This window comes from Uloborus diversus, chromosome 3 (genome assembly GCF_026930045.1).
Source record: "Uloborus diversus isolate 005 chromosome 3, Udiv.v.3.1, whole genome shotgun sequence".
Lineage (NCBI taxonomy): Eukaryota > Metazoa > Arthropoda > Arachnida > Araneae > Uloboridae > Uloborus > Uloborus diversus.
In genome coordinates this window covers 132,256,320-132,280,658 of record NC_072733.1, presented here as the reverse complement: position 1 = coordinate 132,280,658, position 24,339 = coordinate 132,256,320, and the positions used below count along the sequence as shown (strand labels likewise).

Genomic DNA, 24,339 nt, shown 5'->3' with positions numbered 1-24,339 from the left:
GTTGCTTGTGTAAGAAGGTGGATTTTTGATAACAAGAAAAAAAATCTGTTTATTTTTTTTATTTTATTCAGGCATAGAAATATTGTTAAATGTGTAAGGAAATATTTTCACACTTGTTCATCAGAAGTTCAAATGCCAGAATGCTGAGAAACAAAGCTTCCACGAAAAGATAAAAATATAATGCCTGATTATTTGAAGCATTATACGTGTCTCATCCAGGAGTACTTGAAAGGTTATTATCTTAGTAAAATAAAATAAATTACAACAAGTTTTGTGAAATACTATAAGTTACATCCCTTTTGTCTAAGGAAAAGAGCTTGATTACCGCTCCCTTAAAAGCACCAGAACCCAACAGAGAAGCGCAATAACAGGGTTCTGCCCCTGGAAGGATCGCCGACACATATTCGGCCGAGGCAAAAACTGCTAAAAACGCCGTGACGACACAGGTTCGTCGAAGACAGTTAGGAACCATTTTCTTGCGACGAGCCTGAATCGGCCGGGGCAGTATTAACACAAACTGCGCGGCCGATCCTGTATCGGCCGGGGCAAAGAATGGGTTAAAGTGCCGTGCTAAAAACACATTCAGGAGTCTCAAATGAAACGATATGTTTGATCAAAAAAATAAATAAATAAATAAATATAATAACATTCAAAATGATGGTTTAATTACTTTGCTCTGAAATATGCAAAATTTAAATTTTATTAATGTCTTATGAAATGAATGTCAAAAATATTATATATGTGTCACAGAACAATAAAACTTCAATTATATTGCAAACTATATTATTAGAATACCAGAAGTTCTGGCAAATAGTATGAAGAAAGAAAAAACCATGACGGCAAAAATAGGCAAAAATATTATTTTTTTTTAATTTTAAAGCATTTCGCCTCAATGTAGTTTAGTGTTTTGCTAAGACCAATAATAGGGCATGATTAGGGCAACAAAAATATTTCAATATGTTGTTTGCGCAAAGAGGAGGACAGTTAGAATATCAGTAAAATGTGACATTTTCGCTATTTCGGCCTCATGCAACTAAAAGCACATTAAACTTGCCTAAGTTATCTATGCATTTTTATCCAAGTGCACATACTTACTTTTCAAGCGACAGTACTTTTGCCGTGGCAACTGAAAGGTGCAATCTGTTTTTCGATCTCAAAAATGCTAAAAAACGTCAAAAATGCCACTTTTTTGTGACCTTCATTGACCTTGAGGCAACAACTTGCCCCAAATTTAGCATTCATTTTGTAAAGTTTGAATCTTCTCTCCTTCATACAAAAAAAGAATTTGGAGGTAAATTGTTCTCGGCAGCAAATGTGGCTCATAGCAAGTTCCATGTTCTTATAAATCCGCCATATTTTTATAATTTCGGTGCCACGCGTTGACCTTTTGAGCCTATAAAAACTGAACAACTCAATTTCACTTTCCGCTTTGAAGTCAAAGTAACCGAACGGAACTAACACCAATCACGCAAAGTTTAGACAAATCTCGCTTTTCGTATGAGTTGGTTTTCCTTTTAATCAAATGCACTTTTTAAAATATTTTTTCTAAAATGTTAAAGCATGTTTAGATTGTTTTTTAGTTCACGAGAAAAAATGAAATTTGTTCATTTAGGCAATATTCGTATTTTACTGTAAGATTCTGATAACGTAAAATTTTAAGTTATCGTAAAACATAATTACTTTATTAAAGTGTTTTGCTGTTCCAAACAAAGCAGCGAATGTTTGTCATATAATTGAACAAGTGTTCTAATATATGTATGTAATATATAATTGAGTAAGTGTTCTCATGAAATGAAGTGGAAATGCATTGAACTCATGTCTATCACATTGAAATAAGATATTTAGTTGATTTGTTATAAACGATAAATTGCAGTAAAAATGTATCTTGTAATCTTTAAAGCGGTTTTCTTTGAAACTGCAGTGCTCTAAAGCTTCTAGTTGTCGCTACTATTTGTTTCCAGGCAACAAAGATCAAACAAGTTGTTTCCGTTCTTTGTTTTATTATTAATGTATATTTCATCGTAAACAACTTGATTTGAAGAATAAACTTACTCCGTCATCTAACTCTTTGCAGCTTACATTTTAAGCAGGCACTTGTGTAAAAACGGAAGAAAGAAACACATAGTGTTTAAGATTTGTTTTTAATAATAACAAAAATAATGTTAATCGTTTTATTAAAAAAAGAAAGATGAAGAAAGCGCAATGCTTTCTTTTTTAGGCTTTTAGAGTACAAACCCATAAGGATTTTAATACCTCAATACTATGAATTTTCTTTTAAGGTATAAAAGCATCGACACTTTGCACATGTTTCTGTTACTCTCAACACACAAGGGATATATGGGTAGTTCTCTAGAAATGCAATTTCTTGTCCCAGGCTCATAGCCTCTGAAAACCATTTTAAATTCTCTGTAAAAAAAAAAAATAAACGAAATGTGTAAGGTTACCGGTATTAATGGGTGCATAGTTGCACGAATTCTGAATTGTGTGGTATCATTGTTTTAAACTCAAATTGTTGGAGGAACCTTGAACTATGGCTTCAGTAGAATTCAAAGTGCTTGCGTGAAGATCAGAATCGGCTCAGAGCAGGTGAACTCTAATTGGCAAAACGAAAAACCGACTTTTGGTGGCTGAGCGGTAAAGCCTCTTGTTGCTTTGCGATCTGTCTGTGAGATACGCGCATTGAAAGTTCGGACACCACTCGGATTATTTCCTCTGTTAGTGCAATAAAATCTATTTCTTATAAAAAATAAATTAAAATAATAATAAAAAGAAACGATTGCTGGTGTCTATTGGTTGTGAAAAAGCATGAACTTGATAAATATTGAATAAACAAATTATTTAAAGCAAGAGCTGTAAAGAAGGGGGTCTCTAGGATGTTTTTTTTAAATACTGTTATAACAAAATTTCAAGCATTGTAACTCACTAATTTCATTTTGTACTTTCAATTTAAAACGTTTATAAAGAAATCCTTACTTGATCATTTAATGCATTTAGATAATTTAAACCATGGAATAGTTAACTTGACGTTTTTGTCTACTTATAATTAAAATTGAGTACCGGTTCAAGAAAGTCAGATAAAAGCTTGATTTTTGCTAATGTGTAAACTGTCAAGTAATTTCTCCGTAAGCATATAGAAAAGTACGGTGTAACCTTACGCAGAAATGCTAGAAATTTTACGCTTTAGTTACATTACCATGGTGTAAACTTCCACAAGCAATGTGTAACTTTACAACTTTTATATCAGTTTAGTTACTCCAGAGCAGTGACGGCAGCTAAGTTGCCATCGAATTTCTTGTAACCTTACTCTATAGAGTAAGGTTACAAAAAAATTTTACATTTTTTTTTACCTCATTTTATTTTTTACTTTCTAAAACAATATAACAGGCAATTAATAGTCATTAATAACAATTATATATACGGAGGCTTCATATAAGTACTAAAATGTCATCATCATCCAATGTCTGTAGTCAGAATTTAAGTCTTTATTAGTCTGCCTTTTCAGCAAAGAAACTAAAATGTATTTTTCAAAGAGATTTTTACAAAGATTTAAGTATGTTAAATTTAATTTTGTTTTTGTCCGATTGCATACATAACTATGTTTCTTGCATAGTTAAAAATTGTCCCCGGTATTTTGCGTCATTTCCATCGAGCAGTTTTTACAGGCTTTCATGACCACTAGGTGCAACAGGCAGTTAATAAAACTTACAGTTTTAGTAGCGGTCGACATTACTAGTAGAAAATTACAGGCTTCCTGATCAGGAGAATAATATCAAAATGATTGAAAAATATCTAAGTTTCTGATGCTTATAATAAAGTGAACCATTGTTGAAAATATGAAAAAATGTATTTGATGTAGCCATATTTTCTGCATTGTCGGTAGAAATGTGTTAAAATATCATTAAAATTCAGCGGAAAATTAATAAACATGTAGATGGTTTGATAGACTGACTATAAAATATATTAAGATAATCATTCTTATTATATTAGATGCAAATAATTTTTTTCGGAACCAAAAATGTTCACCTTTGGTTTTTATTTTAAAAATTTGAGCGAAACTCACAAGGAAAATTAGTTTAGTTTTTTTTTTTTCTTTTTCAATAATTTGATATTTTAGTACATTTATCTTCATTAAAGATGATAATTTTAATAGCGTATTAGCTAATCAATTGATTCATGATTCAGAATAAAAACTCATTTTATCAAATTTATTCATTTAAATCTCAAAAAATAATCTAAAAAAATGAAGATGTTTCATGAACGTTAGGAGTTTTTACAAAAAATACATGTGTTTTCTTCTTAAAAAATATACCAAACTGCACCTGTTACGAAAAGTCGTTTGACCTTTCTCAGTGGAAAGTTTGAAGTGCAAAAAGAACTTTTCTTGAGAATCGCTCATATAAGTCATCATTTTTTATCTGAAACAAAAGCAAATTACCAGATTTTTAGTGTATGGAGTCAGGAAAGTTAGACACAGTCATCTACAACAGTTTAAAAAAATATCTAAAGTAAAAACAAATTACCAGATTTTTAGTGCATGGAGTCAGAAACTTTAGACACACCTATCTACAACTGTATGAAAAAAAACAGAAGTGTGATCCTATATATTACCTAACTATACAAGAGTGGATTTTACAGCTTCATTTACCGCATACTTCAACTGTTACCATACATTTTTTTCTTTATCGTTTGAATACAAGTAAATATAAGTTGAAATTTATCTTTTTCCTTAAAATCATTTCCCTTAAAATTATGTGTTATGTTATGTGGTGCGACACTTTATCAATGACATATATATATATATATATATATATATATATATATATATATATATATATATATATTAATTTTGAGAAATATATTAAATTTGTACATGCATATGATGCACATTAGTAGCTTTCGTATTCATTTAACTTACAATACACATTAATCAAAATAATTAAATTGGATAAAATACAGGGATCAACTGCCTGACACATTTTTTCATTTGACAACAAATTAGAATGATTTATACTGTGAACTTTTCTTTCCTCTAGTAAAATTTTAGACATTTCTTTTTAATACGAACTAGATTATGCTGGCATTGTAAATAACGAAGGATCTTGACTGCTATCAAAGATCACCATCATTCAATATTTGCAATTCAATTACCATTTTAGTGTAGATTCCATTAAATGACAACAAACTTTTTGAATAAAAATCTGATTAGGATGCTCGGTAGAAATAAGTATTATCGTAAGTAATAAAAAATATTATATCTTTCTCATTTTCTTTAACCAGACCATCCTTACTTTTTATCGATTTTCATAGCAACAATTTCCCCAATATTTGACGACTTATCTTGGTAATATGATCTACAATGAAGATACACATTACTTACTTTTGTTTCTCGGTTTTTTCCTCTGCTCTTTGAGTAAAAGATAAACGCGTGCGAGCGTTGTCTAATGAATTGATGTTCAAAATTGCAACTTTCATATATTTCAATTACTATAAAATATATGCAAGCGCTATTCTTTTAATTAATTTCTGTTGATCATTTCTAAGTCAATAAGTCGATTCTATAACAGTTTATGTTTACTAAGTTAAAGTGTTCTGTAAAATTACCCAAATATCTCTCTTCCAAATACATGTTTGAAACCTTGTACATTATTTAAATATAAGTTTTGACAATTTTACGTTATAATATGAATCTAATTTTGAACTTCAGCCACAAACTGCAGTAAAAAAACTTTATTAATAAGTGTTATTTGCATATTGACAATAGCAGACACCACAACTTTCATAGAAATATTCCTAGAATACAGAATATAACCCCACAGGAACAGCTGTTATTACTCAATGAGGTAACTGTAACAGGAATAACGTCACTTTTTTTGAAAAATGACGCAGACTGGTAGTGCAGCCACTTAAAAAAAAACAATAATAATGATACCATTAGCAATGCAGAATTTAAAAAAAAATGTGGTTTGTAGTTTATTTCTCCAAAAATGAGGCTAAACTTGAAAATACTAGAATTTGAGGAGTGTCCCTAATAATTTGGCTACTAACTACATATACAGGGTGAGTGAAAGTTAATATAGCGATTACAAATGGCTACAACTATTTAATGAAAAAAATATATCGATAAGATTTACACAGAATGTAGACGGAACTTCAAAATTTTGTATACATATCTCGGAGATTTTCTATGTGTAATGCGCTTGCATCGGTTACTGCGCAAATGCTTCAGGCGTGAAATGGACTACCGCTTAGAATTTTTCCGTGTGACCAAGGGAAGACACATAGAAAATCTCTGAGATATGTACACAAAATTTCGAAATTCCCTCTACAATTGGTGTCAATCTTATCGATATGTTTTTTTTTTCATTAAATAGTTATAGCCGTTTGTAATCGCTATATTCATTTTGACTCACCCTGTACGTATATATATGTAAAACTACGTATAGTAAAAGTGTAATATATATATATATATATATATATATATATATATATATATATAGTTTCTCGTAAAAGTAATAAGACTTTTTTCAAAAAAAAAAAAACAGTTTTGATGATCAAACATGTAATAAAACTTAATACTCTTCACGATCCGCGTCTATACACCTAGGACATGTGTTTTTCATGCATCAAAAGTTCTCTGGAACTAGCTTTTGGGAATGCTGCTAAGGCACTTTGTCGTGGTCTTTAATGTTGTTCAGGATCTCCAGATGCTTTCCATTCAGCTTCCTTTTCACCTTCGGCAGCAAGAAGTCTGCCGGGCTATAGGGGGTCTGCCTACCGTTGAAACACCGGTCCGGGTGGACAATGGGAACGGTTGGACAAAACTTTTGACAAAAGTTTCGCGTAAATCCAAGTTTTTCGTAACCGTTTGATGAACATCCGTTTTTGGCAAATTTAATTGTTCTGACATCACACGAACACTCATTCGGCGGTTTTTGTACAGGGTTGTCCAAATTAAAGTTCCCCAACTCAGAGGCCTGTGCAGGATGTTCTATGGATCATAATGTGATGAAATTTTGGAAACAGACAATTCAGATCATGCGCTCGTGATTTATTTAAAAAAAAAAATAGTACCTGAAGTTGCCAATAGGTAGCGTTGCAGATCAGCAAGACATTATATAGATGTTCTATATGTCTGCCGTGGTTCTCCACAACTTTTTCCATCCGTAAAGCAGTGTGTTCCATAGCGGAACGCAATAAGTGCACATTAATACCACGCACATTCTGAATAATTGAGTCTTTCAGATCTGCCAAGGTTGCTGGATTTTCTCGGTAGACATGATATTTTAAAAATCCCCATAACCAAAAGACGCATGGGGTGAGATCAGGCGAGCGAGGAGGCCAAACTATTGGGAAACAGCGGCTGATGACACGTGCATCAGTGAAAGTTGCCCGTAACACTTGATGAACGCCCAGAAGAATATGGGGAGGTGCACCATCCTGCATAAATATAGTGTCCTGTGGGTGGCCACGTTGTTGCAGTACAGGAATCACAAACGTTGTCAAAATGTTCTGATATCGTCTTCCTGTGACAGAGCAGGTTTCGAATCCTCTTGGAGTCACCTCTTCAAAAAAATAAGGCCCAATGATGAATGTTGCAGTGAAACCGCACCATACCATAACCTTTGCAGGGTGCAAGGGCACTTGATGAATTGCTCGCGTGTTTTCACTTGCCCAAATGCGGCAGTTGTGCGCATTCACTTGACCATTCAGGTGAAAATGGGCCTCATCCGTCCAAAGGATTTTCCACGGCCAAGCAGCATCGACTTCCATTCTGGCAAGGAACTGCAGCGCAAATGTTTCACGAACCACAGGGTCCCCGTCCGACAGCTGATGAAAACAATGGATTTTGTAAGGAAAATAGCGTAGGATTCGACGCATCACACGCCAGACGGTCGTATAGGGCATATCCACAGCACGAGAAACACGTGGCACACTGACAACACCATGTCGCGATTGTCTAGTGGTATCCACGGCCGCCAAAGCAACGTCTTCTACGCGTGCAGAATTCACAGCATGGCGTCCTCTACCTGGCAAAATTCCCAGTTATCTTTCGAACTTCTTCATCCTCTCTCTTAAAGCGCGTGAAGACATCGGTCCTCGGCGCATGTTCTTCAGCAGACGGAATGCTCTTAAAGCAGCACATGAGTTCTCGTCATTCTGGTAAAAAAGTTTGACCAATAGAGCTTTGTCTTTCAAATTCACCATTGTGTACCAGCGAGGCTGAAAATAGCTGCCTGTGCAGCGCCTGTCTTCCACCTTCCACTTTTGTAGGGCTCATCTTTTGCATACGTTGCGCAGAAGCTTTATTTCTGCAAATCACGTTGTTGAAATATGCAAATTTCCCATTACTTGTGTTACAGCGCCATCTATCGGCAACTTTTAGCACTATTTTTTTAATAAATCACGAGCGCATGATCTGAAGTGTCTGTTTCCAAAATTCCATCACATTATGACCCATAGAATATCCTGCACAGGCCTCTGAGTTGGAGAACTTTAATTTGGACAACCCTGTATATCTCGCACACGAGGGACATTATCGTTTGTTCGTTCGTTCGCGATGATGATGGATTCCCAGAAGGAGCCTCATCCGTGACTTCTTCCCGTATATATATATATATATATATATATATATATATATATATGTATATATATGTATATATATATATACATATATATGTATATATATATGTATATATATACATATATATGTATATATATGTATATATATACATATATATGTATATATATGTATATATATATACATATATATGTATATATATGTACATATATGTATATATATGTATATATATATATACATATGTATGTATATATATGTATATATATGTATATATATGTATATATATGTATGTATATATATATGTATATATATATGTATATATATATATATATATATATATATATATATATATATATATATATATATATATATATATATATATATATATATATATATATATATATATATATCCTCCGTCCTCTAATGTGGACCCTAACTGGACATTTTTGTCCGCAACCGAGGGGCGTCCGTTGGGAGGGTTTATTATAGATGGGTAGATTGGTAGGTAGGTCGATAAATAGAGTAGTGGTAGCCAACATTCTGGACCCCTTGTATGCTTATAGAAAATGTAACATTTCACGAAATGCTGAAATGCAAAGTCATACATATAGTTCTAAAGGCAATTCAAGTATTTTCAGTATAAAAATGTACGTTTAGTAGTGAATTTTGGACTGGTTTGAAAAGTCTCTTTCCTTGTCAAACACTGTTGTAATATTTGGAACCAATCAAATCTAGTTAAACCCAGCTAAGTCTGACATGCGCACACTTGATATAAATCCTTACTGTGATTTCTTCTGCCGAGCCGACGGACTGCTTTCTTATGCAATTATATTAAAAGAATTGCAGAAATAACTTAACTTTTATTGAACGTATTTAAACTATGTTCTTTGACCTTCACCATTTTTCTTTTAAAAGTGTCGTCTTTTATCGAGCTTTTTATTTTTTATGCGTGTTTGAAAAAAAAAAAAGTTTTTAAATGCAAAGGAGGAAAAAAAGAACGAAACATAGTGAGTGTATAAGGCAAATCTAATTTTCTGTAAAAATGCCTAAGTAGTCACCAAAAAAAAAAAGTTCGAAATCAAGACTTAAAGTATCTACTTTTGCAGTAACTCTTTGAGAGAAAAATTCACAACGATTACGAGACGCGATATTGTGTATCAATATATCCGTCCAAACCAATGTAGCCAGGAAAAAAGTTTGATAGTTGAAAATGGCCCCCAAATAAGTTTATTCGAAGGTTTGTATATGATTAAATACACAAATATTGACTTCGTCATGCTAAATGATTCCTGCACATTCTTAATATTTTTTTTTTATATTTTACAGGGAAAGTCAAAATAAAGCAGAGATAATAAAATTTCGAAACATGAAAAACTGATATAAGAAAATTGATTGACGAAGATTTAATTTAGTGAAACATCAATATTTTTTAGACTTAAACTAGCGCCAATTTTAAATAGCAACTAAAAAGTAAAGCTTTTAAATGTGGTTAAAAATCATTTATTGTTTTTATTGAAATGTAATATTTTCCAACTGCTGTGCTTTTAAGCTCTCCTGATGATTGTTTCTTTGCCCAATAGAGTATATCTTTTCTTAAGCTCAAAGCTATAGAGCGCAACACAAAGGAAGACAAAGTAGCTCAACTGAATCACGGGGGATAATTTATTACAGTATAAAACGAGCCGAGAGTGAATTGTCACTTCTAGTGCCATTGTCGTCACTTTTCAAATGCCACCATCAATCTAAATAATAAGGGTTGAGTATAAAGGCACTTAAAATGATGGTTCACTAAAGAATGTACATGTCCTGGCGTATTTTTCAGTATTATGTTCATTTTTTTAAAAAAAATCCTAATGTGTATAACTTATGTAGACGCAGTGCAAATAAATACAAATCGCTTTATGACTAACCAGAACAAAGTGATACATCGTTGCCACATTAAAAATAATGATATGCTTTATTTTATTTATTTATTTATTTATTTATTGATTTTAGCGCATTGATAATTACTAGGAAACCACGCTTTAGTGCACATAAGACTTGAACCCAAAGGTGCAGCAATCCTTTACTCAGAGCAAAAATACATATACTTTTCCAATGTATTGCCATTTACGGACCGTTTTGAATGCTTAAATCAATAAAGTGACGCGATTTTGAGATGGTTAATTATCGTGATTTATGTTTCATATTTCTGGATTATATATATATTACATATTACAATTATGATAAATATATTGATGCATACTATTAAAACATTAAAAAATGTATTGAGAAGCATGGTGGAAATACCGAAACGATTTCTATTTTAACAAGGTTTAATCGTTTCATTTCCTCATCCTTTTTTTCCTGTTTTTGCCTGAAAAGTTGAAATATATGTCTCCAGGGTGACTAGAGAGGAGTAAATGATTCTTCAGCTAAAATTAAATGCACAACTACGCTCTACATCTACGCTCTTTTGAATCAACATCATTTAAATTATATTTGTAGTTACGCTATTGGCATGGTTTCTTGGTTCAAACTTTCTCGATTCAAATGTTAATTTTAAATAGTATAATTAAAAATTACGGATTTCAACCAGCTCTTAAAAAGTATTACCATTTATAAGGTCATTTTCTTCATTTAGTGTTTATATATTTATTAGTGCTTGCATATTTTGAACTGATACGAGTAAGAGTTAAAGATATTCATTTAGACTCTCAGAGTATTAAAATTATTGTATTTTTTTTTTATCTTCTTTTCTCCCTGTACTGAAAGATTGGTGCATTAACTTTTGGCCTTTAAACGGTTATTAAATAATCAGATATAGTCAAATATATATATTTTTTTTGTTTTTTTATGGGAACTGGTATTTGTTGAAGTTGGTGAGAAGTTATTTTCCACAGCCTTATAAGTGTTGAACTTCCGATCGTATCCGAATATAGAATGGCATTTAAAACTTTCTTGATGTATGAAATCGTTTGCTTGATATTTCCAATGCTCTTACTTCTACTTTTTCTGTTTGTTTATCTTACCTTAAAGTAACAATATTTGCAACCATTCTTTCCATAACAAATGTGGGACGGCAAAAGGGCAGTATTTAGATTTTTTTAAATTCTTAATTTGTTTGACCTATTGTCATCTATTGTACTTTAGCTTCATTGCGCACGCTTGCTTATTTGGTTTCCGCTGAAAATAAAGCTCGAAAAATAATTTAAAAAGCGGCAAATTCAAACATTTCCCTATAGGTTTAAGAGGATTATAAAGTGGGTTGCTTCAAATATCTCCATAACACTTTTATGCTTATACTTCCCTTCCTGTTCCCTTGAAAACATAGCTGGAGCTAATGCTTTTAAAATGTAATTACTATTTCTATTATACCACTCAAAATATTTTAAGATCATCATTGCACTTCAATTAGTTTCATTGTACTAAGTAATATTTTTTTTATTCTTATTGATGCCCTTTTTTTCTGCTCATGTTTAATTTTAAGAGATTTTTACTTTATTTTTCAGCTACAAATATATGGTTACAACAGTGACCTGTATCAGAACATATCAGAAGCTATGGCTCTTCAAAAAAATCAAGGTCTCGTAGGCATATCTATTTTAATGCAGGTATGATAAACGCTACTTTAACTTCGAAGCTAATGACAGTATTAGTGTTCTCAGACTTGTAAATTTATTGTTATTTACTTTTTGTGATGAATATTGCTCTTTTTTATGACGTTCAATAGAAAGATATACAGTCGAGCCCGCTTAATAGAATATCGGTAATAAGAATATCCAGCTTAATGTTTTATTTTTTCAATGTACTAAACCGTAGTAATTAGTCCTTGTGATATCGGATAATGGAACATTCTGTTTATTAGAATAACTTTTCGAGAAAAATAGGCTACTCCATTAAACGGGATCGACTGTACGGACAAAAACTATTTTCTTTATTTGTGGATATTTTGTATTTTTAAAGTGTTTACTAAATTAATAAAAATTGTTCTAAAAAGAAAGTTTTCTTCAGCAGCAGAAATAAAGTGCTTAGACTATTACCTCATTATTGTCTAAAATGCAAGCAATAAAAGTATTTCCCCCTCTTAGCAGTCGTAAACTATCCTTAACTGCTATCATTACTGCATTTAATATTTAGACTTGACTGTAAACATCGAAGACTGGGTATATATGTTACAAAACACTTTTCTCTAAAACTCCTAGATTTTTCATGATTGAACATTAAACGTATTTTGTTTAATTCATCAGTATATTTAGTATTATTGTTCCTTTAGTCGTACGGCACATATCTGAAGTGTTACTGAAGTTACAGAAAAAACTAATCATTTCTATTTTACAGTGTGCATCGACGCACTTACAAATACCATTGCATTAATGTATTAAAGTGTTTTTAACAAATTTGATTTTACAGTTTTATTGTTGTTGTTGCAGTGATTGATCATTATCGTGTAATTAAATTATTATTATTATTTATATAATTTTAAAGTGCATCTCTTTATTTATTTATTTATTTTTTGCTCCATAGACAGGAGATCTATCTAACCCAGAATTAAGAATTATCACGAGCCAACTTCATAAAATTGTCCATCGAGGTAAGTTTATAATGAAAACCAAGTTCATTTCATAATATTTGCAGTGGTATTAAATACTTTGGCAACTGTATACGATTGTTTACTTATACAATATATATTTTTACGTATTTTTCAAAAACGTAAATATTTAACTCAAACAAGATTAATGCTTCAGTTTATAGGAGTTTTTGTATGTTTTAAAAATACAAATTAGTTAAGTTTTACATTTATATTACAACATTAAATAAATTTTAAAATGAGGCTCCAAAAATACTGTCATTCTTTTAATTTCAATATCCTTAACAAATATTATCGTTGGTACAACTATGCGTAAGAATATGCTCATATGAAAAGTTTTTAAACTAATTTATAATCGTGATAGGTAAAACTACCTATTACGATTACAAACCGTGAACTCTTTTTAAATGTTTGAAAGGATATGGTAATAATTTAAAGGCGCAAACATTTTTTTTTAAATTGACATTATAAATGCATGTAAATGCTTTGAATAAATGAGTCTTTGCTTTTATTCAAATGAACTGATACTTTGATTTTCGAAACAGTTTAAGCAATTCATTTATTTTGCTTTATGATTTCAGTTTTTTTTTTTTGAAATCAAAAGTGTATTTTAGTAACTTCATAATTGTTGCTTATCTTTATGTTGAAAAAAAATCAAAAACTTGTTTGAAAGATTTAATTACATTAAGACATTTTGCCTCTTTTTTTTAACACTCTTCAGAGAATGTTTAATATACGCCCTATCTGAAGAAATATATGTTTTTAAATTTTCGGGGCATTTAAAAATTATACTGCTCTTTTTACATATGTTACTAAATACGATTGCCTATTTAGTCCTTTAAAAAAATACAGTTTGCACTTGCTCTGCGAAAACTAATATTTAAAGTTTCGATAAAATTGCGTTTAAAGATAAGATCCTAGGTAGGCTTTCATTATTTTTTTCTAAATCATGCTGTACAGTACCTACTAAAGCTACTAGTACTTTATCTTGCCTTTAGACAAAGGAGAGGTCCACGTACCATTCGTACTGGTTATCTTCAAATTGTTAATTTTGTAACTTACATATCTTTGCTTCTCATCGTCTCATATATATTTTTTCTTTAATAAATACTCAAAGAGAAATGTTTATAACTTTAAACTTTTCTCACCTTTTTTCCAGGAAAAAAAAAACACGGTATCAGTAGACTACGAAGTAAGAGTGAGTTACAAGTATACACTGTAAAAAAAATTCTAAACTTTACTGAGTATTTCCGTGTAAGTTTCGGGATTTCAATGGTTTTTAACTACTTCCTGGAAAAAGTAAGTTTTCTTGTCAAAAAGTTTTCTGAATTACTCCAAGTCACACGAATGCAGACTTATCCATGGTGAGAAAAATATTTTTGGCTCCCAGTTTAAAGAATAACTACGCGTATTTATAAAGAGTATCTGCTTCAGTTCGATTGCGGCCCGCATAGACTGATAAGGCGTCCAAAGGGCGCAAATCAGTCTATGGACTTCGTAGTTTTGCCAGAATTGCGGGCGAGAAAATGATTCTTGCAATTCTTTCTTAGCTTTGGCCAATTTAGCAATTCTGCTTTTGGAGCTTTCCTGGAAATTTTGGAAAGAGTGCCAAGCTATTATGGGCACATCAACTGCCCATTATGTTCCAGGAACGTTTCTGAATCGTTATTACAGTGTATAATACGTTGTATTATATACTTGTAAACTACCTTAAAACGATCCCCTTTAAAGAGCGAAATGTATCGTAAAACTTTCTATTGAAACCCTATAAATCATTTTAAAATTTGTACAACTCAAGTGGGAGGAATATTTCAGTAACAATCTTTATCAGGCCTTAACTAAAACTGAAGATTAAAACAACCCGCAAGAGAATACCAACCATTCGTTTGCCTTCGAAGATACTCAATGTTTACCCTTTTCCAGCCGTCACATGAATTCCCAAATGCATATGTGGACTGCATTTGTAACTAAAGTAATTACATATGTCGTCGCTACTGCAACCCCGTTCAAATAGTTTCCAACGATAACAAGGAATCGAATTCGACTCATTTCTTCTTAATGTACTAGACGTCTCCTTCCAACCCCCCTCCCTAGTCCCTGAGCGACTATATATATTACTTTACCTTTATTATGAAGCAACAATGAACTATTGATCTTATCTTTTATGGTCGAATGGCAGAACTTCCCAAGAGATATATTAGGCACAGCTTCAAACTCAGCACTAGATGAAGGACCATTGATCAAGTAGCGTTGTGTAACGTTTAGCTACGCTTTAATTCGAAAAACCATATATATATCAAAATGTGTGAAAGTTGTAAGGTTGTGGTAATTTTCGAAATGGAATAGATGGTTTTCACTGCGCCTGGCTGCATTTATGTCTACTGGTAGAAAGTTAAAATTATCGTCATTAATTTTTATTACAGCTCGCATCGTTGAAGGCGGATGTTACAGTCCTGATTCAATGCGGAAGCTACAGTGGAAACAGTTATTAAAACTTTTTTCCGCAAACATTTATCTCCATACAGATAAACCGCTGCGATTTGAGCTTGATGACTCGGTGTCGCATCACTGATAAGGCGAAAATGAGGAAATACGAATGGTTCTGGCAAGGGGATAGGAGTCAAATTTTGCGCGTGTTTTGCATGGGCTTGTTCCGCTGAGAGGAAAATCATCTGCGCATTAATAGTTTATATTTAAAAACAAGATTGTTATCGGGCTGTAATTAATGTCATTAAACAAGCATTAATTCATTTCGAACTTCATTATTAAAAATAATATGTTTTATATCCTTTATATTAGTTAAATGTTCGATTTGTTTTTTAGTTTATTGTTTGATTACGTACTCATTTAATCATTCTTTTTTATTAACAGTTTATTTGATAAAAAATATTTTTAGTCAACTTAAGAATATTTCGTTAGAAAAAGTTTATTTTAACCTTTGCCACCCATGCAAAAAAAGAAGTGACCAATTACTAAGAACAATTTACGAAGAGAAAGAACACATAATGTTTTAGTACAATTTTTATTATAAAAAACATTTTTCTTTCTTAGCGTACCATTAATTTTAAAACAAATTTCCAATTTGTTCCTTTTGAAATAGTTAAGTTTTTTTTACTGATTAACTTTGTCCCTCATTCCCCTACTTGCTTTCATGCAAAAATTTTGGATCTTTACCTGCTTCAAATTTTTAATATCTTTAAATTTTTTGACTAAAACTCTACAAATTATTTCAGTGTTACTACTTTTTTTCCCTCGGTCAGCTAAGCTAAACTATGCTTTTTTTTCTAATCTTAGAAATCAAATGTTTAATTTTTTGTTGGAGGTAGTCGGGAGCAGTATGCTGTATTCATATTGTAATAAAACGATAAAAAAATAAGACGTAGTAACTTTGAACTATTGCTTTATTTTAGTGTGCTTCAAATACAGTAGAATATTGAGAACAAAAATACAAATTGTTATTTCTGCATAAATTCAGCTGTGTCATTTCCGTGAACTACCCCATTTTGTTAAAAATGCAGTGCTCGAAATACATCACGAGCAGCTATTATGATAAAAAAAAATTATAAATTGAAATTAAATTTTGTATGGGATTAAATTTCGTATGGATTTAAATGAATAATTTTAAATTGAAGTGATCATGTATTTTATTAAAGAAATGTGCATCGCTTTTTTTAAAGATATATTTTGTAAAAGCATTATTTGAATTTTCAAATAAAACCGTATTTTATTGAAAAAAAGGGAAAAAAATATAAAATTTTAATGCACGTTCATTTGAAAAACTCACACTTATTTAAATTAAATTTAATGGAAATTACAAAGACGCATTAGTCTATTTAAGTAAGAATATTTTTAGAGCATTTTTAACCTTAATTTTAGTTTGATGTTCGGCTAATTACTTGAATTTCGAAACACGACATTAAAGGCAATATTATTGTTAAAAATGGCTGTCTACAAAAAAAAAGAAAATATATTGTAATTAAGCTGTACCTCGTTTTTAATACAACGCTGTCTGAAAAAGGGGAGCATTTTTAATTGAAATTTTATGCCTTTCAGAAAAAAATCACAAGTTTTCAAATTTCATTTTAAGTTTGTATTTGCATTTAGTTTCTTATTGAAATTCAGATAAAATTATTTAAAATAAGCTACTGTGCATCTCTCAGTTATCTGTCTTGACGTGTGACTTAGTATTGAATTAATTATTTTTAAAAAAATATTCATAGTGAATCCTGCCTATTTTTTTGAGATTTAATATCCAAATTATAATATAAATGATAAATTCTTAGCTAAATAGGTGGATTTAAAGGTTTTAGTGAAAGGAAGAAGTTTTCAATTGAAAAGGTTCTCATTTAGTTTAGATAGCCGTTTATTTTATCTGTCATAGCTATAGTGATATCAAATTTTAAATTTCTAGTGATAATCCGAATATGAAATTTAAAAAGACACTACTACGCCTCTACAAATTTTAATTAATTTATAATTGTTATTACAAGAACTGTAAACATTAGATATTCCGGTTCTTTATAGAAGTATACAATACTTCTTGGGAATGAAGTATACAATACTTCTTGGGAATGAAGTATACAATACTTCTTGGGAATTGGAAGATAGAGAGTGGCTCATTTTTCCTACCATTGATTATCGTCACAAAGGGGAGGCTTTTTTTCTTATTTTGTAAATGTATAATCTTTTAATCATCATTTCAAATGCTTATATTGCATTTTATTTTATTATTGTTTGAAAAAACATTTTACAATGAAATTTGATTGATATTTCTTCGTTTTTTTTAAATCTGAAATATTAATTTCAAAAATATCCGGAAAATTGGACGCATCTTGTACCTTTTAATTTTTTCCTACAAGCTTGAAATTTTGTCCATGAGATAATCTTTACCATAGAGTACTGTGTACCAAATATAAACATTTTTGGCTAAGTATTTAATAACTCCGACTGATAGAGTTAACGTCCACCAGTCCTCAATAATGAAGACGGTGTATCTTCGACCAGCTGGGATCGAACCCGGGACCCTTCGGTCACAAGTTCGATGCCTTACCGATCAGGCCACCACGGCCCTGGTACTTCTAAAACTGTATAACCTAGTGAGTTTTGTCAATCATGTTGAAAATTTTCATCTTTTATGCTGTCATTAGGAATAAAAATGTCCATACTTGCAAATGCTTTATGTCGGTAATTTTTGTGACACGCCACTCGTTCCAATGCTGTTTGTAGTTTCGTAACGCAGCGACCAATTTACGCAGGAATAAATAAGTGTACTGATTCAGAAAGTTCGACATTTGTTCACTGTACCGGTAATCGTGAGTACTGTGTTGTTTGTTTGTTTGTTTTTTTTTTTTTTAATCATCACATTCTCAAGAGTATACCTTCACATAATCATACTTAAAATTTTGGTTTGACTGATTCAGCGGATAGGCCGATAGGGCTTCGTATGTAGGGAAGGTTACTTTTGGCCTACCTTGTATTTTACTAGTAAGCGAAAGGGCAACAACGTTTTTATTCATGTTCCAGTTAGTAAGTATAACCAATGGGGTATGGGTCTAATCTTCCTCTCTTTTTATGCAGATTAATGAATGCTTCAAATACAGTTCATATGTACTTCGTTCTTTAAAAATGGTGTATTTCCTAGTAAATGAGTTTACAATGCTTATTATATAAAATTCCTTGCAAATTTTTATTTAGGCAAAAAAGGAAGGGGGTCTTTAAGGGGGGGAGTAGAGTGTTTAGCATTTTGCTATGATTTCATAATAAAATATATAGCTTACTGTGATACCATTTAGAAAACAAACACTTATTTTTTAAATTTGGACTAAGATCATGTTATAACAAACGACATATATTCAGAATCAGCCAAAAACAGACCCTTTTACTAAAGTTTCAACGTGAATTAATGGTTAACAACAGTCAAGGAGAAAGGTGCCTAAAAATAAAAGTAATGTTCATAAAAATATAGGCCTTTTCTGATAGGACTGGTCTTAATCACTCATATCGTCGGCACCATGCCAAACTAATGAATGTGAAAAATCGTTATTTTTCAAACTCGATGTTTGCCGTAGTATTCAAAATGGGTTACTAGTTATAACTACAGTGAAGCACCGTTTATACCTTTTTGAAGGGACGATATGAAAAAAGCGTACAAACGAAAACACGTATAATGGGTATAGGTTAATGTGTATTAGACTTTGCAGGGACTAATTTTAAAAACGTACAATTGATAAAAACGTAAAAGAGTAACGTATAAACGGTGTTTCATTACTTCAAATGATAGTTTTATTTTACACTCGAAGTTATCTGATGAAACTAAAACATTAAAAGTAACTAAACGCGTCAGGTGGAGAAAAATATATTCAGTATTTTGGCTCTCCTGTAAAGTGCATATTTTTACATTCGTTACTTTATAATGGTGCCAACGATATGTTTTGCCAAGAGAGGTTAACATGAGAGAGATCACGCGGGGCACACAGTCACCCCATTTTTATTCAAACACCAGTTGCAGGGTAAATATTTATCTGTAATTAACCACCCTTTATGTATTCTCCTATCTAACAAGTAGGTGAAGTGCTGTTTTTACTCATTTTCTTCTCATTACTTATTTTCTTTCTGCGAGTGAAGTAAAAATTTGTTGGAATTCAAGGGGTGATGGGGTGACTGACTCTACCCACGCGACTGTTACTGTTTCGAAATTTCTCATTCTAAGTAGCGTAGTTTTGCGTTCTCTAGCTCTCTTTTTGCATTTATATTGCTTTGTGCTCTGAATAATGGCACGCAAACGTAAACTTACGAATCATGAAAAGATAGAAAATTATGTTTTATAGAAAATTTTAGATACAGCTGATTGGGGTAACTCAGTCACCCCGCGCGATCTCTTTTGTCACTGTTAAGGTGCGCGATCTCTCTCTAGGGTCAAACTTCAGTGAAAATCAGCAATTCAATATGCTCTAATGCATTTTATCTTTTCGTAAATAACCATTTTCACTTCAAGGTCACCGCAGGCAACCGTTTCTGTTGTTAGGAACCGAATTATTTGTGTATTTCATCACTCCTCAAGTCCATCATCGAATTTCTTGAACCCTCAATATTTTGTTTTAAAAATGTTTTAAAATTCGAAATCAGTCGACTGCGAAAGTAAGGGATTGCTGTATTAGAAAATTATTTCTTCTTTAAGTATTAATGATTATTATCAAAAAAATGAATCATCTGCATTATTTATAATAAAATAACAATTAAATTTTCCTATATTATGTCGAACTGAATTCAAACTTATTTTCTGTCTCATACGATACATTTTTTTTTTAACTTTTTTGTTTTTGATTACAAAAATAGGATTGAACACATCACATTTATTATTTGATTCACATATATGTTCGTGTTTCAATTCAGAATTAAAACTGCCACTATATCTTAACGGTCATTTTTTAAGTCTATCTCCGTTATTTGCATTATTCGATTCATCGTAAGTGGTTCGGGCTCGTTCTCTTCTTTTAATCAACGTTCTACTGCAGTTAAGTAAATGCAAGAACTAAAAATATAAGTTATATAATCTGAGATAAACTTGTATTAGAAGAGTAAATGATTTGTAAATATTATTATAATTTCTTCAATCATTTAAAGCAGTATGCTATTAGAATAAGTGGAAAGTCTAGATTTTCTTTTCACGATTTATACGTAAAATAGATTAATATAAAATTTGTTTTAAAATACAATTAGTAAAAAAATCATAAATGCATTTCATCTTATATTCTTACAATTTAGAGAGTTGTAAATTTTTATGCACAAAGCTGTTCGTTTATGCGCAAAAATAAAACGGTTCTATTTATACATTTTTGTGTGTGTTTGCACATTGTAATACTCTTTTATCCAATAAAGAATATTTGAAACGTTTTTGAAAGGGCTCCTTCGATGCTTAGTAAGTTTGTAAAAGTAGCGATACTGAATGGGTAAAACACCTTTTATTGTTTTACGTTGTGTATTTTGTAGCATAAGGTTGTTTTTGATTTTGAACTCATAGCTTCTCATAGTTTGAATCTGGTAGTTGGAACTCCAGAGAATAGAGGGTAAGGCGATTTTTTTATTAAAATTAGGTAGGTAATTTTGCTTTGTCAATACATTTCGATAACTTTGGTAACTATCGTCCTTGCACACATACAAAAATGTATCTATCTTCCCAAGAAGAAATGAATCTAACCAAGGTCAGACCTCATGTAGTATTCGGTCAGTTTTCAGTCTTTCACTCAAGTTAAAGTAGACTTATACTACAGCAGCTAAATCAATCCAGTCTTTAATGTGGAATCCATGGCTACAAAACATGACGCATCTTCTGTAATAGAAGAGTTCCTACATATACTCAGGTTGAACTAGCCAATATTGTGAACCAAGTCACTTTGAAGATTTTTACCAATAAGACAGATGGTCGTTTGTTTTTAACTTCATCATATGATAACGTAACGGATGATTTTTCTCCGCCCAAATAAATAATGAGCTTTGAAAAACAATTTAATATGCAGGTCAAGGATATGTGGCTTAGCATGAAGAAAAAGAGAATAATCTTGAAATATTTCAAAATAAAAGAAAAAAAACAATTAACATTTCGACTATAAAGAACGAATGCGTTTACATATCAAGTTTTTTTTTATTACTTACAATAATTTCTTTAAAAAAAAATTATGCTTTTTCATTTGTTAATTTCGGCTCTTCAAAAAAAGTGAATGCAAGTTTATTACGATAATTAATGAATTTGGTAGCAGCAATGAAGAACATTAAAAATAGTATATAATAATTGATTTAATAAAGTTTTATTTTATACTACCGAGTTCTAGCACCAGAATCTAGCTCACCGTCGATTAGTTTGTGAATTTTAAAGAAACACAATCTTTTCTATTTCCTGTTATTACAATGTACAGCAGTACTGCTATTCATTATTGTGATTATAACATTCAAATTTGCTGTATTTATTAGTCCTGCACATAGGTAGAAGATCATGAGCAGGCGAATATTTTGATCCAAAATGAAGTATGCGTCAGTTCCCTAGCTAAAGGTCGTAGGTAATACATTATCTACTTACCTAGGTAATATATAACTATTTTTGTACACTCTAGGCTTACGTTAGTGGTATTTAGCTATTTTTATTTCGTCCTTGTTTTGAATGTTATGGTAACAGCAATCATTTAAGGGTAAAATAGGGGTTATATAAAAGGTTAATATGATGGTTTTAGCTCCCTTGTCAGTTCCCGAATTAGGAGCCTATGCTTCAGTCAATGCTTCAGCCTATGCTTACGCACGCCTCCGACATACACGGAAACATATACTTTGAAACTATTTCTCTAAGATTTGATGCTGTATGTTGTGTCTGGAAACAGGACACTAAACTGCATCTGAAGTTATACGTATCTTCTAGCTTTACGCTTTTATACACATTTTAACATTTACATTAATCCGTTTTTACGCGCTGAAAATTTTAACTTAATATTTTTTTTTCTTCAGTATTAATGTTAAGTAAGTAATATTTCAATGTTTATTAGATTTGTAGCATAATTAGTGCCTGTGATTTTGATTGAAAATCAGATTAGCGAAACAGGCAAGTTCGATCAAAATAAGCAACATAAAGCAAAGTAACTTCCCTTTTATTCAGAAAAGGAAGAGTTTAGAGGTGAGTGTCAAAGTGAAATAAGTGCTCGGTTTGTGATTGTGAGAACGTTTTCAAATGATTAAAGAGTAAGTAGCGGGTTCATATGATCTTAAATAGGGTCTTAAAGACTGCATGGATAATCCAAAAAATATCTACTGTGAAGTGCAAATGATTGATTTACGAAATGAAAAGAGGTGTCTTTTAGTGTTATTTTTGTGGAAGTCTATAGAAGGAGCCATTCCGCGTGAGCAAACCTTTTTCCAAATTTTGAAAAACATTTAAATTTGCAGCTGAAATTAGTGGTTTATAATTTTAAACTCATATCAAAGAATTTAGAGTTTATTTCAACGCCGAATATCATTAATTTTGTTCTTAATCATGTTAGTTTAAGTGAAGAAAAACAAAAACATACCCCACATAGTGTGTTTTTATATACTTTACATTTTTAGGACATTTAATGGCAAAGTTAGTTTTCTGGAAAAATCATGAATTTGGTTGAAAGTTCAAAATATATCCTATTATTTCCGGCATGTTAAAACGCTGTAAAATAGATATTTTTAGCTGAACGCTTTATATTAAACGCATATTTAAATCCTCCGCATTGTCATCTGCGGCTGAATAAGAAATTGCCGTGTCATATGAAAGTTATACCGTGCCACCAATAATAATATTAATTTCACACTAAGCTACTCATTCCATTCTGATTTCTGCTCAACCGAATGAAAATACTTCTATGAGCTTCTAGTGCTTAACACATTGCCCACATTTGGATGGTTTAATTAATATTTCAAAACATTTAGAATTCTAACGATGATCTATTAAAGACTCGGATTTCATTAACTCCTTTCTAAATTGAGCTTTTGCCACTTAATTTCAACAAGGAACGGATGTTTGGAAAAGAGCCATGAAACTAAATTGAAGCAGATGGGGAAACCATGTCAGATACATTTACAATCCATGATTAACGATGGCTGACTGGCCTCTGCCTTTTGCAGGTAGAGACATGACTATTTGATCTTAGAATCAGAAAACTTATATTCATGAAGTATTTTAATTGAGGGCTGCAAAGATAACGACCTCCAAAATATACTCTGCAGCTTTTAATTGAGTTGCAGCAATTTCTCTAATGCTAAAGCCAGCGCGCGTAAACCGGAATTTATTTTAATGATGCTATTATACGTTCCAGAAAATTTGAATGAACAGAGAAGGATGCAAATTGTAACATTACTAATAAAATGTTTGATGAAATTAACAGAATTGTAGAATTCATTCAGGAAATATTAAAATATTTAATAAAGATGTACATTATGATGGAACGAATATTGTAGGACTTATATATATATATAGTGATACTATAATATAATGGTGCCCAGCCTTTTTTCTGTCCGAGGGCCGCAACTCATATTGTAACCATTCTCAACTGTCAAAACATTTATAAAATTTTAAAATGTTTCATGTTTTTCTGACCAACTTGGGAAAATATGAAAAAAACGAAAGAACATTTCAGACCAATTGAATCGTTTATTTCAAAAACCAGTTAAGCGACAAAGGTGA

At 31.4% G+C, this 24,339-nt stretch overlaps 1 protein-coding gene across 2 annotated transcripts in view; it reads left to right on the top strand.

The window, feature by feature from the left end:
• The window catches only part of LOC129218563 (carbonic anhydrase-related protein 10-like), a 489,515-nt gene that overhangs the window by 387,861 nt on the left and 77,315 nt on the right, over positions 1-24,339 (top strand). For both annotated transcript variants that reach the window (XM_054852871.1, XM_054852872.1), the window contains exons 5-6: positions 12,070-12,171; positions 13,085-13,151. In XM_054852871.1, coding sequence (XP_054708846.1) covers positions 12,070-12,171; positions 13,085-13,151 — 169 coding nt within the window. The remainder of the gene's footprint in view (positions 1-12,069; positions 12,172-13,084; positions 13,152-24,339) is intronic.